The sequence below is a fragment of the Lampetra planeri genome, chromosome 74 (genome assembly GCF_965212315.1).
Source record: "Lampetra planeri chromosome 74, kcLamPlan1.2.h2, whole genome shotgun sequence".
In the NCBI taxonomy this organism is placed as follows: Eukaryota; Metazoa; Chordata; class Hyperoartia; order Petromyzontiformes; family Petromyzontidae; genus Lampetra; species Lampetra planeri.
Genome location: NC_136179.1, coordinates 2,448,338 through 2,464,979, shown reverse-complemented (window position 1 = coordinate 2,464,979; position 16,642 = coordinate 2,448,338). Strand labels below are relative to the sequence as shown.

General features: G+C 48.6%; 1 protein-coding gene across 1 annotated transcript in view; it reads right to left on the bottom strand.

Moving 5' to 3' along the window:
• LOC144737815 (uncharacterized) overlaps window positions 1–13,017 on the bottom strand; it is a 28,648-nt gene extending 15,631 nt beyond the window's left edge. The window contains exons 1-2 of the mRNA XM_078620689.1: window positions 13,012–13,017; window positions 11,666–12,265 (exon numbers count right to left, since the gene is read on the bottom strand). Coding sequence (XP_078476815.1) covers window positions 11,666–12,265; window positions 13,012–13,017 — 606 coding nt within the window. The remainder of the gene's footprint in view (window positions 1–11,665; window positions 12,266–13,011) is intronic.
• Window positions 13,018–16,642: the final 3,625 nt, after the last annotated feature.

Genomic DNA, 16,642 nt, shown 5'->3' with positions numbered 1-16,642 from the left:
GTAGCGGACAATAAATCATTAATAGCTGATCGTGGCCTCGTGTGATCTCGTGTTATAAGTGCGAACGCGTGTGGTACTGTGTATGCGTAAGCTCGCGGCGTGCGTAATCGGCGTACCCCAGGTGCGCGATCATAACGTGAGCGGCCAGCACGGCGCAGAGCGGCGCAAGAGTGGGTATCGCGTGTGGAGCTGTATGTGTGTGTGCACGCACGTTCACGACGTGTATAATACAGGTGCGCGATCCTAACGGGAGTGGTCAGTGTTGAGTGAGTTCCGCGCAGAGCTGTGTGCGTGAGTGCGCATACGTTCGTTACGTGGCGGATACGGATGCGCATTGGTAACGTGCCGCACAGGGCTATAGACGGGCACACGCTCGCAGTGTGCGAGAGCTGTACGTAGCGGTGTAAAGAGGGGAGTGTGGCGTTTGATTGATGATGCTGTGCGCACGTATGCTCGCAGCGTGGGAGCGCGGCGCGAGGCTGTAACAGTAGGGGCGTCGCGTTCGAATGCCGGCGAAACCGTAGCGGGTAATAGGGAGGTGGGGTAACGTAAACGAAATAGGGGATGGAGGCGGGAGGGACCACGGGGGCTAGCGACCCTCACAAACTCTCCGGACGCAAAGTCGACACAGCAATTGTGCTCGCCAGGCTGCGTTGTCTCGCGGTTGAAGGGCGATCAGCAGAGCGACGAGTCGAGCGTTCAACCTCATCAAGTTCCCTCTCGAAATGGCATTGAGCTCTGCTTCTGAGCCGCCTTATAACTCCCCCCCTAGGATCCAATCCTTTGTCTTTCAGGATATTTGCATTCGATTGTTAATTTTGGAAGGCACAAACCGCATGTATTTTAACATACCGAAGGGTAATGTGCCCATTGTGCTTCATGCATGAATATGTAATAAAAGACTTGACCACGATCTCTGGCTCAGTGTCCTTTATTCGGTCCGTACTGCGTTCCCACACGGCTGTCTCTCTTATTCTCTCAGTGCTGGTTCCGATGTCACTCCAGTCACCATCAGCAGCCCCGCTGCTGTTCTTGTCGCTCTTGCAGCCCCACAGCAGCTCCGCTGCTGTAATCTCACACAGCTCCCTTGGCTGTTCCTGCTGCAGCTCTGACAGCCTCGTGCTGTCTCGCCTCCTCGTCGCTCCTGCGACTCTTGGCAGCCACCCCGCTGCCCCTCACACACAGCCTTACTGCCTATCTCTATCTGCAGCTTTACACCTCCCAGTAGCTCCCTACTGTTCCCGGGGTTGGCTCCCGCTTCGACGGTGCCCCCTCGGCTCGTACGCCCGCGTGGCCCCACACCTTTCCATTCACACCCCGACTGCCTTCTCTTTCCGGTTTGCCCGCTTAAGGACCCCAACCTTTCACCCACGTCACCTGGCTCCGCCTCCTCGTGACGTCACATCCGGAAGGTCGCTTTCGCCCGCATTACACCACCCTCCCCCATAGAAAAAACCCAGCCGACCTCGGCTGAACAATACCAAAGCGTAATGCGGTGAACCGACCTTCCCCCTTAAAGGACACTAAGCATGCAATATAACAACAAGAACAACAACACAAGTAACATCGACGAACGTACGAAAGCATGCGATAAATACGACGGCAAGAACAAGAACAATAACAACATACAATCAACGAAACGTAAGCGATTTGGAACGAGTGCGGGTCGCTGGCCCGTCCCGGACGGTCGGCGGCCCACTTGTAGAACGGGGACGCGATGGAACACGAGGAATGACAGGGGGTAATTCCCCTGCTGCGATTGGAAGTCCACCAACGTCTCGTGTCCCTGACGAATCAGTCTTGGTCGTATTCCGCGAATGCGCCTGCAGCGGGGTCGGAAGGGTCGCCGGGCTTGAAGGTCCCGCAGCCCTGGCAGGCGCCCTCCGAACAGGCCCACTCCTCCCCCGCGGTGTCACGGTCGGCCTGTCTGGAACAGGTACGACAGGCGCTCTAGCCAGATCAATGGACGCAGGCGGGGAAGAGTCAGAGTCAGCAGCAACAGACCCCGGCAAGGCAACATTGGGAGATGACGCATCACGTAGGGGAGCAACATATGGTTTTAACCGCGACGTATGAACAAACCAACGGCGAGACCCAATCTGAACGCGCGCCGACTGTGGATTGGGAACCTCAATGAGGCGCACAGGACCATGCCAAGGTTTGTGCAATTTAGGAGAGGTCCCCGGCCGCACCTGCGGGCAATGGAGCCAGGCCAGGTCTCCCACCTTCCAGGGGCACTCCCCCTCAGACCGCCGAGCATACCGCTCGTTCCGGGCCTGGGCTTTGGCCGTAGCCACGCGGGCGTTTTCCCGCGCCTCCGTAACCCGGCGAACCGTGTCCTGAATGTATTCAGGGAGTGGTTTACGAGGTCCCTTCACCCCAGTACCCAATTGCACATCCACCGGAGGCACGTTTTCCCGACCATACATAAGGTAAAACGGCGAATACCCTGTAGCCGCATGGGGCGTCATCCTGTACGCCGAAAGCACTCCGGGGATGTGCAGATCCCAATCTGATTGCTGTTCACTCACAGTATGGCAAAGCATGGCAGACAATGTCCTGTTCAGCCGCTCAACCATACCATCCGTCTGCGGATGGTATGGAGATGTCCTTATTTTCTTAGTCCCAAGGCCTGCGCACACTTCAGCCAATAATTTAGAAGAGAAATTTCGGCCCTGGTCCGTGAGGAGTCTCTCAGGCGCCCCCTTGTCCATAATGTACCCAAACAAAAAGGCGTCGGTGATGGCCACGGCCGACTGATTGGGCAACGGCCAGGCCATCGGCCAACGGGAGAGATACTCAACCCCTACCAGCAAATATTTATTTCCCCTCGCCGATGGTGGGAAGGGTCCCAATATGTCCAGTGCCACCAATTCATTGACTCGAGACACCTGAATCGACTGGAGAGGCGGCACGTAAGGATGTTTAGGCGGCTTACGCCGGGCGCATTCAGGGCACGCGCGCACGTGCCCTACGACATCTGTCGCCATGCCGTGCCAAAAATAATGACGTTGTAACGTCAACAAAGTCTTCTGCACCCCTAAATGCAATAGTGTGTCACAATGGAGAGTTCTAATCAACTCAAATCGCAAGGACGTTGGTACCACCACATGCCAGCTTTCCTGGAACCTTTCTTGCCACATAAGCAGACCATCTCGGAGAGCGGTTCGCGGCCCCACAGCCGAACTCGGACTCCCATTGTCCCTCATAGACCGCTTCCGCATGGACAACAACGATTCGTCCATCATCTGTTCCCGAATCCAGACAGACCGCGGCAGATTCAAAACCCCATCAGTCGGTCCCGGTTCCATCGGAGTATCCGACTTCCCGACGGCCAACGTAAGCGGCTGAGGGGGGTTCAGAATCGGCGAACACCTATGCGTCCCCGACGCACATTTACAAGGGGCGCGCCCTGGTAATCTGGAAAGTGCGTCAGCGTTCGCATGGCGCACTCCCTTCCGATGTTGAATTTGGAAGGAAAATTCCTGCAGCGTGTCCAACCAACGTGCCCAATGTCCCGATGGCTGGTCCATTTTGAGTGCATATTGCAAGGCCGCATGATCCGTACGCACAATAAACGAACGACCGTAAAGGTACGGTCGAAATTGGCGTAGGAAAAAAACAACCGCCAAAAGTTCTCTACGAGTGACACAGTAGCGTGTTTCCGCAGGCGACAAGACTCGGCTACCATACGCCACGACGCGCTCTACGCCCCCTTTAGACTGTGATAATACCGCCCCAATACCTGTGTCACTCGCGTCCGTATCAAGAATGAAAGGGCGATCAAAATCGGGATAATCCAATGTCGGGGCCGTAGCCAATAGATCACGCAGACTCCGAAAGGCCGCCTCTTCCGGCTCTCCCCAAACAAATTTCCGTCCTTTACCCGTAAGGAGATGCAAGGGCCTCGCAATCGTCGCAAACCCCGGCACAAATCTTCGGTAATACGAGGCAAATCCCAAAAACCGCCGAACATCCCCCACGGAGGCCGGAGTCGGCCAATCCCGGACGCACGCCGTCTTTTCCGGATCCGTGGACACCCCCTCTGCACTCACAATGTGCCCCAAATAACGGACGGACCGTTGCAGTAGGTGGCATTTCTTTGGTTTGAATTTCAAATTGGCAGAGCGCATCCTCGTGAACACTGTCTCCAGCCGCGTTAAATGTTCCTCGAATGTGCGGCTGAACACAATAATATCGTCCAAATATATAAGACACGTCTCCCACTGCAACCCCGTCAAAACGAGCTCCATCAACCTTTGAAACGTAGCAGGGGCCGCATTCAATCCCATCGGGAGGCAGTTGAATTGAAATAACCCCTGCGGCGTACGGAATGCGGTTTTCTCCCGTGAGGACTCGTCAAGGGGAAGCTGCCAAAATCCCGAAGAGAGGTCCAGTGTGGAAAAGAACTTAGCCCCCGACAATGCGTCAAGGGAGTCGTCCATACGCGGCAGGGGGTACGCATCTGCCACCGATATCTTATTCAATTTCCGGAAATCAACACAAAATCGCAAGTTGCCATCCTTTTTCTTAACCAAGACCACAGGAGCGCCCCATGGGCTGTTAGATGGCGATATAATGTCCGCAGCCAACATGTCTTCCACTGCCCCCCGAACGTGTTCTCGCTCCGCTGGACTCATCCGATGCGAATTTAACCGAATAGGGGCAGCGTCGCCCGTCTCAATGTGATGGGAAAGCAACGATGTGCGTCCCAAATCCAAATCGTCGGAGCTGAACACATCCGAATACGTCAGCAACAATTTACGCAGCGCATCACGTTGCCCCACAGACAGGGAAGAATTTTCGTCACATAAGGTAGCGATCCAACGATTATCCGAACCCCTTGGCTCGGAAACACCAGCGACCACTCCCCGGCGATGCGGACAATCGTGCGTCGCAAACGCCGTAGTGGCATGTGCCACAACCATACCGGCCGGAACACGGATGTTTTCCACCCCCGCATTAAGCACCTGTAAAACCGGTAATTGATCCGGCCGGACGATGGTCTGTGCCCCAACTAACGCCAATCCTGTTGTTATGGTGGCGGATGGCGACAACAAGACCCCTACTGCTCCTAGCCGATTGGGCAGGGGCTTCCGATACCGCAAGGGTATAAGCATCTGTGAACCAGGTGGGATGTCCACAGATGCGACGGACAGCGCCTGCACCTGTACGGCCGAAGCAGGTCGCCCCCAGGGCGACGGCAGAAACGAGATTCGACGGCCCCCCGGCAATTCAATACAATTCTCATTGATTTTAATCAAAATGGGCATCTTAGCCAAAAAATCCGTGCCTAGTAAGCAAGGAACCGCCAAAGATCTCGATATTAACACAACGCCCGAAGCCGACACATCCCCTATAGATATCTTAGCATCCACCTGGCCCACGATACCCATACTACCCCCGTTCGCAGCGACGCAAGACCCATAAACCGGACGCACAGCCCCCGGCGGAATGCCCAACAGATGGAAAATGACATCCGATATAATAGTCGCAGACGCTCCCGAGTCGACCAAAATGTGCACGTCCACACCTTGTATAGACCCCGGTACAGTGGACGAACCCGTAGCGGCCGCGACAACTCTCCGTGCCAATTTGCGCCACTGCGTAACTGAATGACAAGGCCCCGTCGATGGCCTTTCTTTAACAACAACAATAGGAGCGCGCAACAAAGGTGGTGGGTGAGGTGTAAAGCCTTGCCGAGTGTCTGGTGCGTGCCGACATGCCTGTTTCGGAGGTTCCTTGGTCGGCTTGTCCGGTGTTGTGGGCTCCTGCTGCGGCGGACCCGGGAAGCGGGCCCAGCAATCCTTGGCGTAATGGCCCCTACGGCCGCAGCGGAAGCAATCGGCCTCGTTGCGCCGAAGCGCAGGTCTTGCATCCCGGCGGCCCCGTCCCGATGGCGTAGCGCGCGGCCCCGGCCTTCCGCGTCCCGACCATGGAGAGGAGGCGGCCGTCAGCTCCCGAGGACCCCGCTCATCCGGCACATAGATCGCCATTGTGGGGTCCCACCCCATCGCGCCTCCTTCCTTGACGGGCCCACCCGTCCATGCCGCCACTTGCTTCCAGCGACGGAGATTAAACTGCGCATCCAGACACTTTGCTGCCGCCCGGGACGTGAGCTTCTCATGCCCACACACAGGCATGGGGATCCCCAGATCCCGAGACAGCTCCAGCATTTTTCCCAATATGAGAGGCTCGAGCAGATCCTGTGGCGTGTCAGGATATGCTGCCATGGCCAGCTCCAACACCGCACCCCTGAACGCCATGGGCGATTCTTCGGGTGCTCGTTGTCGTTGAGCGAATCGCCGATGCGCGTCGTCAGGTGGCTCATAGGCGTCGGCCATTTCCTCAAAAACTCTACGTAAAGTCTTCTTCTTATCGGCCGTTATGGAACGGAAAAATCGAACAGATTCGTCGTCCAGTAGAGTCGGCAACACTTCCAAAGCCTCCGCATCGGTCCATCTTGCTGAACGAACCGCCGCCAAAAATCGGCAGGCGAAAGCGCTCCAATCGCCCCCGATAGAGAATTCCTTAACTGTAGTAAGGTGGCGACTCCGACTCTTCTTTACGCCGTCTTCCAATGATGGTTGTTCTGGAGGCAAATTCAAAATGGCGTCGGCCCGCGGCGTGGCCAAGATGGCGGTTTGGCGCCGCGGAGCGCGCAAGATGGCGTCTTCTTGCCGCGTGGCCAATGGCGGCGGCAGGGCAGGCAACGTGGCGGCCCGTGGAGCACCTTCTCGTTCCGTCGTCGTCCTTGGCGTAACGAGGTGACATAGATGCGCCAGGACGTCCTTGAGTGTCTCCAGTTGTTCTGCCACCTGTTGCCATCTTTGCTCAACGTCCGATGTTGTTGACGGACCCGCCATCGCGCCGACATCTTCCACGCCCGTCCCCGTGCTCGCCTCAGCAGGGCTCTCCTCCACCACCCCAGCAGAATCCGTGGTCGGAGGGAATTCGTCGTCGTCGGACGAAGAAGCCGATGCTGGCGCCAGGGGAATTTTCTTCCTTACTTGCTTAGACATGCCGTTTCACTTCTGACCCCAGTGTAATAAAAGACTTGACCACGATCTCTGGCTCAGTGTCCTTTATTCGGTCCGTACTGCGTTCCCACACGGCTGTCTCTCTTATTCTCTCAGTGCTGGTTCCGATGTCACTCCAGTCACCATCAGCAGCCCCGCTGCTGTTCTTGTCGCTCTTGCAGCCCCACAGCAGCTCCGCTGCTGTAATCTCACACAGCTCCCTTGCTGTTCCTGCTGCAGCTCTGACAGCCTCGTGCTGTCTCGCCTCCTCGTCGCTCCTGCGACTCTTGGCAGCCACCCCGCTGCCCCTCACACACAGCCTTACTGCCTATCTCTATCTGCAGCTTTACACCTCCCAGTAGCTCCCTACTGTTCCCGGGGTTGGCTCCCGCTTCGACGGTGCCCCCTCGACTCGTACGCCCGCGTGGCCCCACACCTTTCCATTCACACCCCGACTGCCTTCTCTTTCCGGTTTACCCGCTTAAGGACCCCAACCTTTCACCCACGTCACCTGGCTCCGCCTCCTCGTGACGTCACATCCGGAAGGTCGCTTTCGCCCGCATTACAAATATGTAAGTGCATCTCAGTGTGTAAGTGTGCGCTTATTTTGAATAAATGGAAAAACTTTGTCCTCGATTTATAGTGAATGCAGAGAAATTAGCATGTAACTTTAGAAAAGGAAGAGAGCGGCCTTCTCGACGAGGGAGTGAAACCCAATAGGTAATATTCTTTTACAGCGTTACAATGGATAGGTTGTAGTTCATAGGTTATAATATTATGTTTCACTATGATAGAGCTTAACATGTGAGAGTATACAATATCAGAGTTGATCAAATGCGACGATCAAGGGCGTCAATCGGGTGAGTTTGGTCAGAGGCTTTAATCAAAGGCGTCATCCCATCACGGAACACCACCTCCCTGCGTATATCACAGCAACAGAAGCAACTACAGCAGCAACAACAGCAGAGACAACAACAGCAGCAACATCACATTTCGAGGGCGACGCAGCTACTTCCGATTCTGCTGCCCAGCTGATTGTAGTCGGGACCTGCTCTCGCAGGACCCCACACGTCTTTGAAAATTATTGCGATGATCACTCAAGATTACTTTGTTTAACCATAACTTTAGGTAGGTTAGTGTCATCGGGGCTGTGTGAATACTGCTCATGAATGAAATCACACTCCTGTATGACCGACATTGTACTTATTTTGGTTGATCGAGTAGAACAAGGCACGTGCCATGTCCAGAGGAATTCTTTTCAGCAAGTGTCCTTAAAAATGATGCTAAAATAAATGTTAACTATGGATTAAACGTGCACCTCTTAACTCCTCCCTCGCATTTACGACTAACGATTTGCATTTGCACGTAATATACATTCAAGCACAGTAAAATGCTAATACGACCATATTGTTATTCTAAAATTTGAATGCGATTTTTGCCCTGTACCCCCCACAGTTCACATATCCGACCCCCGGTTCGATTGATCAGATAATTTACATACATATGTATAGAGTGCGATTGTAATACTTCTAATGATATTTAAATACCGTACCTCCGTTTATGGTGCTATAAATTATAAAACCAGTTGATATTTATTTTTTGTCGTTTAATGTTTAGTGTTATTGTTTATAGTGTTATCAATTTACATGTTTTTAAGTACAGGTTATTCCCGGTATACTTCGGTATTCTGGACCTGAACGTTGCGAAACGAATCATAACGAGGACCTTTCCCCACCAAAGCGCAAGCCGCTAATGAAAAGAACTCGGGGCGGCGGGAACACGTGCTTCCATGGGCGGTCGGGGACAGGGCATGGTTGTATTGCCTACAGGTGCCACCGGGAAAATCCCCCAAGTTGCTCCGCCCATGGCGGGGTCACGTAGAGGTCATAGAGGTGGGTGATGTAAAAACAGTGCGTCAACTAAGGGACAATTGGTGACAACAAGATAAAGAGAGTTCGAGAAGGGAAGGCGGGACCATGTGTGGGCGGAGGTTCACGCCGAGAATGAGAGAGGGGGAGGAACGAGGTTTGGGGCTGTGTTGGCTGGTTGCTGTTTCGTCGTCGTCGTTGCTATATCGTGACGACTGGGGTCTGAAACCGCGTTAAAGGCTAAATAAAAGAACCCTCTGCAGTCTGAGTCCGGAGTCATTACAATTGTAACGATTCATTATTTCACGGGCTAATATTGGGTTTGTGCGATTATTTTACATATTCATACTGAATATTGCTATTTGATGCCATTGAGATGGAATATTCATCCAATAGTGGACAGCTTGATCCTTATACCACCAAAGTGTTATTCAAATATTTGTAATCCCATCCTGATCCTGCACTTTCCGTTTCACATATTCCACCCTTGGTTCTCACGTGCATATTACATACATACATGTTACATGCAGACATACTACATACAGACATATCACATGCATACAGTACATATTACATACAGGCATGTTACATACGGACGAGCAAAGTGTGATTACTAGAGGACCACGGTGTGAATTCGAATATCACACTTCAATGTTCGGTGTTCTAATCTTTAACACCAGTTTATTGTTATTTTATAGCGTTATAATGTATCGCTCATAGCTTATATGGTTAGAGTTCACAACATTATAGTTTACTATAACACTAGTTTGTAGTGTTATTTTAAAGCGTTACAATGTATAGCTCATAGTTTAAAGGTTATATTGTTAGAGTTTATAATGTTAGAGTATGCAATGTGAGTTTACAATTTTGTTGAAGTGCCCTGTTCTCGTGGGACCCGACGCGGATTTGGAAATAATTGCTATGATCATGTCTGAGCTGGGATGAGCGACTAATGTTTACTTTGCTTAATCATAACTGTGTGTAGGTTAGTGTCATCGGGGCTTAGTGAATACTACTCATTAATGAACTCATACTTCTTTCGGTAGAAATTTGAAATCGTGTTGGTAGAACAAGTCGCCTGCCTTTTCTAGACGAAATTGTTATCTTCAAGTGCGTCCGTAAATATGCTGCTAAAATACACAGCATAGGGAAGGCTGCCTTGTTCGGGAGATGCAGTTTGGGTAAGGCGCTGTGGCCGGGTGATGACACGGATTCTGAAACAATGGAGTTAAACACTCACTGCTTGGCCCCGTCGACAGCAGCGAAGGCTGTCATATACCGCCCCATTTACGAGTTCGCTGTATAATGTGTATCGTTGAAGGTGCTAGGTGTTGTCTTCTTCTAACAGCTACTAACGTCTATGTATTGACTGTTTTTTGGATTTGTCCATTGATGTTTTTCTTTTTATTGCGGCCTTTTTTTGTTGAATTTTGTCACTTGAGTGTTGCAGTTTGTTTAAGAATTCGTCACGTGAGAGTGGTGTTTTGCATGTGGGAATTTCTCTGTCACAATTTGTGATTGTTTTAATAATTGTCACCATTAATAATCTGATGAGTTTATAATGAGTTTAGCGTGTATTTATATAAATATATTCCGTCTTTTGTTATTCGATTACATCTAGCAGTGAAAATCGTGATTGTAATATGACCATGTTGTAATTGTAATACATTTTATCAGATCCTTACACGTACACTATACATACATATTAGCGATTCGTATACGACCACACTGTGATTCGAATGCTTCTAATAGTATTATAATACCTTACCTCCGTTTATATGGTTGTAAATTAAAACACTAGTTTATAATCGTTTAATGTTTAGTGTTATCGTTCATAGTATTACAGTGTACATGTTATGAGTACAGTTTATCCCCGACATACTTCGGGATTAGGGACTGGTACGTTGATGAACGATTAACTACGGGGACCTTTCACCTCAAGGAACACGTGTTAATCGTGTAGACAGACAAGATGCTGCCGGTTAAGGGGACACTTGTGTGACGGAGATCCTACACCTGAAATTCTCTTAACATGTTTTTGCTAGGAACATTATAAAATAAAGACCGGACAAACATTGGTTAAAAATACGTTTTTATTCATCTGCAATCATTTTTACGTCAAAACTCGAAGGGAATATTTATTATGTCCTATGTTCACACATTTCCAGTACCATGCAAACCATTTCTGTTCCAGGAATACCAAAGCGTTAAAGTATCATTCCCCATGATTTCCTTATTAGTTCACCACATTTGTTCACTGTGCGTCTATCTTGAAGTCAAGGCCATATATTCAACGAACGCGTCATCAATGTACATCCTGAAATCAGCTATCTAAAGTCGATTAATACCAATCAAAAAAAGCTATATACTTGAAAAAAACTGTTTAAAATGTTGAGTAAAGATGTACCTACAGACGCATTCCAACTTTAGCTCAACAGGAACACTTAACGACTACAATTGAACCCTCTCACAACCAGTGCTCATCACACCCCTTCGGCAAGTAATCCGATAACATTACAAACCACCACTATGCACGTAATTAAACTAAAATGGTAAAAATTACACACAAAAGTACTCGATACGGATTAAAAGGTATAGCCACATGACATAATATTTTTTCAGTCACCCCGAGCTCTCTGGTTGACTCTCGAGCCACTCCATTACATCCAGCCATCTCTCGGGATCCAACTGCATGGGATCGAAGGTGGAAACTTCTTCAAGGCTCATTGCAGCACCTTGAATTTCAGCTTTTGATTTCAGTTTCCTATCGTTGTGGACCTTCTGATGCCTTTTAAGAGTTGACGACTGTGAAAATGCCTTCCCACACACAGGGCACAAGAATGGCTTCTCGCCCGTGTGTGTTTTCTTATGATTTTGAAGAGTTGTTGAGCGTGCAAATGTCTTCCCACACACAGAGCACAGGAATGGCTTCTCGCCCGTGTGTGTTCTTTGATGGTATTCAAGAGTTGACGATTGTGCAAATGCCTTCCCACACACAGGGCATAGGAATGGCTTCTCGCCCGTGTGTGTTCTCTGATGTTCTTGAAGAGTTACCGAGTGTGCAAATGCCTTCCCACACACAGGGCACAGGAATGGCTTCTCGCCCGTGTGTGTTTTCTGATGGTGTTGAAGAGTTGACGAGTGTGCAAATGCCTTCCCACACACAGGGCACAGGAATGGCTTCTCGCCCGTGTGTGTTCTCTGATGGTCTTGAAGAGTTGACGCGTGTGCAAATGCCTCCCCACACACAGAGCACTGGAATGACTTCTCGCCCGTGTGTGTTCTCTGATGAGTTTGAAGAGTTGACAATTGTGCAAATGCCTTCCCACACACAGAGCACAGGAATGGCTTCTCGTCCGTGTGTGTTCTTTGGTGTCTCTGAAGATGTGATGGCCGTGAAAAGGACTTCCCACACACAGAGCAATTGAATGGCTTCTTGCCTCCGTGTGGAGAGCGTCTCTGCTCCATGTGAGCGTAGTAACAGCAGCGGTGTTATCGAGTCAAATGTACGCTATCGGCCGCAATGATGTTTAGCGTTTTAGAGTTTTGGATTTTGTTAACTGCTAAAACAAGAACGACACTCGCGTCTAACCGAGACGCAAAAAAATACCGCTCATTTGACGACGAACACGTTTAAGAGTTTATCCGCGAAAATAGACACTTACTTGGAGATTCACGGTATATCGATGTCTAGAACCCGTCTGAAGATGTCGCCACGAACTCTCCCGACGCAAAGTCGCCTAACTGTCGACACAGCAATTGTGCTCGCCAGGATGCGTTGTCTCGCGGTTGAAGGGCGATCAGCAGAGCGACGAGTCGAGCGTCCAACCTCATCAAGTTCTCTCTCGAAATGGCATTAAGCTCTGCTTCTGAGCCGCCTTATAACTCCCCCCCTAGGATCCATTCCTTTGTCTTTCAGGATATTTGCATTCGATTGTTAATTTTGGAAGGTACAATCCGCATGTATATTAACATACCGAAGGGTAATGTGCCCATTGTGCTTCATGCATGAATATGTAAGTGCATCTCAGTGTGTAATTGTTCGCCTATTTTTAATAAATGGGATGAGCGCTGGAAAAACAAGTTCCCCATGCCATCCATTGTCCTCGATTGTAATCCCATACCTCCATTTACGTGATTATACAATGTAACAATTAATAGTATTTTACGGAGTTATAATGGATAGGTTGTAGTTCATAGCTTATAATATTATAAACTCTTTGGTTATTTAATTAAAAGTCACATAGGCATAAAATAAATCACGACGTTTTGGGCACAACACAAGCGTCCGTCATGTTGGAAAGCATTGTCTGCTGCTGAGGCAGACTGTTTTACAACGTTTGAAATGGGTGTAGACCTCGGGTCATAAAAAAGTGGCCGGGACTAGTGATGTTCACTTGAGAAATTAGCATGTAACTTTACAAAAGGAAGAGAGCGGCCTTCTCGACGAGGGAGTGAAACCCAATAGGTAATATTCTTTTACAGCGTTACAATGGATAGGTAAGGTATTAGAATCTCATTATAAGCAGTAGAATCACAGTGTGGTCTTATTAGAATAGCACTTTGCTCATATGTATGTATAGTGTACGTGCAAGGATCGGATTAAAATCATTACAATTACACTACGGTCGTTATAGAATCACGTCACTTAAACAGAACATGACAATTCGTTACTAAAGCATGTCTATTCCGGTCACTATTCTTCAATTAGGATTACCGTTGGCACGGCTATTTTAGTACACACAATCGACAGGAAGCACAAGGACAATGGGTTCACTTAATTCGCATGCCTATTGTACGTTGATTACCATATACATTACCCAAACGGCAATGGGTACCCATAGCCATATATATATATATGTATCCATTAACACCCCGCCCTCCCCCACTTCGCGCAAGAAGAGCACACACGTTTTGTCATCACATCTACCTCTCTATTTACGGAACGAAACAGGAGGACGTCTCCACAAAAACTGGTCGTAGCCTAATGAAACTAGTTGTAATTACTGGCGAAAAGTCGTACTCAGATTGTAAATGTTGTGGCTTGGCTCTCCAACACACCATTGTGCTGGACTAGTAACGAATTAGCATGTCCTGTTTACGTGACAAACCTTACTAATTGGGTGTGTGGGTGGTGGCGGGTTTAACGACACATTTTCATATGTAGGCGATTCATGGATACGGTATTCGAATCTCATTAGAAGTATTAAAATCTCAATCTGCTCATATAAAAGAAAGCTGACGTTCAATCGACCCGGGGGTTGGATATGCGAACTGTGGGGGTTGCAGGGTTAGAATCGAATTCAAACTCCTAGAATAACAATATAGTCGTATTAGCATTTTACTGTGCTTGACTGTATGTTATGTGTAAATGCAAATTATTAGTCGTGAATGCGAGGCAGGGGTTAAGAGGTGCATGTTTAATCCAGTGTTCGTCTCGATCAACCAAAATTAGTACCAAGTCGGTCATAAAGGAGTACGAGTTATTTCATGAGTAGTATTCGCTGAGCCCCCAGATACTAACCTACCCACGGTTATGGTTAAACAAAGTAACGTTTAGTCACTTAATTTTCAGCTCAGACATGATCATCGCAATAATTTCCGAAGACGTGTGGGTGGTCCCGCGAGAGCAGGGCCTGGCTACAAATAGTCGAGCAGCAGAAACGGCAGAATCAGAAGTAGTTGCGTCGCCCTTAAAATGTGTTGTTGCTGCTGCTGTTATCGCTGCTGTTATTGGTGCTGCTTTAGTTACTTCTGTTGCTGTTATGTGTCTGGTGGTTGCTCATTTACTCATCACCACCCATAATCATCAACACAAATCATCAGTATCAACACCCATTATCATCATTATCACTATCAACTCACCATCACCAACCATCGTCTCCACCACCACCCAGCCATCACAACCAACATTCATCATAACCACCACCAATCATCCATAATCACAACAACTCATCATCATCACCACCCATAACTATCACCACCCATCATCATAACCTCCACAATCATTACCACCACCCATCATCATCACTACCACCCATCATAATCACTACACATTATCATCCCCACCCATCATCATTACCACCCTTCATAATCACCACACTTCATTACCACCACCCATCTTCATCACCACCCATCATCATCATCACCATCCATTATCAAGTAACATCATCATCACCACCCATCATAAATTAACAAACACACACAGCTACAAACATAGATATGTAACCTGACACAGACATAGATAACAGACACACACAAATAAACAATCTCATTAACAACTAAATTATAAAAAGCCCAAATTACCACTGCCAGGATAGGTGCACACAGACAAATCCTTTACACAATAACAATTTACATGTAACTCAAATTCACACTTAGTAAAACCACCTCACTCACTTAAATATAACTACAGATCAATAACTATAATAAAAACCTTAATTTAAAAGTAAATAAACCAATGGGATGGTGTGTATGCGCTTGAAATGTAATTAATGAAATGCAAGTTAATAATTCCAATTAAACAAAAAATAACTATGAACAAATATGAAGCCTGAGGCCTAGGTATATGCCAGGCCTGATGGCCAGGCATCGCTTCAGTCCTCGCCGCAGTAACGGCGACATCAAAGACAGCACAAAGCGAGGGGGCAAATGTTTAATGTCGAACCGAGGACTCTGCTGTTTCCGGTGACGCACACCACCCGCACTGCACCACGTGGTGCGCCCGCCAAGCGCGTGGGGGCGGAGCCTCGCTGTAGTGACGTCACCTCTGTTACGTCATAGCCACGCCTCCACCCGCAGTCGAGAGGAATGCGCACGAGTGAGCAGCAGCAGAAGAAGCCTTTGCAGAGCGAATCCTCAACGAGGTGAGCGTCCCTGTTGACGATGTGTGTTGTTTATTTTTACTGCACGTTTTGACTACAAACTAAAGCTTCATTATTTTTGTATATGTTGGTAATTGGATTTTCTAAAACCAAATTAGGACTATTAGTTAGGTCACTTGGCATTCTCTGATATGTTGCTGTTACTGTCATTGTTTAGACCCAAAGCAAGTCAACATTTAAAACATTCCTAACTAACCTGTTTAAATCTCATATAATATGATTAACATGTCCATAATGATTGTGTTCTGATTGCCTGCATAATTGTGCCCTGCATTACATGTATTGAATGTTATCCAACACGGGGGAGGAGTCTGCCTTTTAGGTCAGACCCAAGCTGCTGCCATAGACGTCTCCTATCTGTGATGTCACAGCCACATGGGCGGTACCTCTGACATCAAGTGACCTACGACGTCATTCTAGGGTTATAACAAATAATTAAAGTATGGTCATTTGACCCCAATGACCTACAAGACATAGGGGGGGGGCCTTTATCAAACAGTCGATTAATACAAATGGGCTGTGCATCAACATACTTGTCTGGATTAGAGGTTAAACATCACGGTTATGTCTGGCGATTATGTCTAATGCAATAGGCAGTTGGAATAAACATGTTCGCGTGGGTGGATGAGTGAGTGATCTGACGCACGCGTGAGTGGGCAAACAAGCGAGTGAGTGGACTTGTAAAACAAACGGCACGAAAGTGATTTGATTGGTACAGCGAGTGGTCAAATATGTAATAATTGAGAGGATGAGTGATTCAAAAGGCTGATAAATCTGAGCGTTTTTACAACCTCCCAACATCAAACAGAAACCATTCCTTCCCAACAAAATGGACAGACAACGCAAGTGGGCTGAGATCTTGGAGGACTAT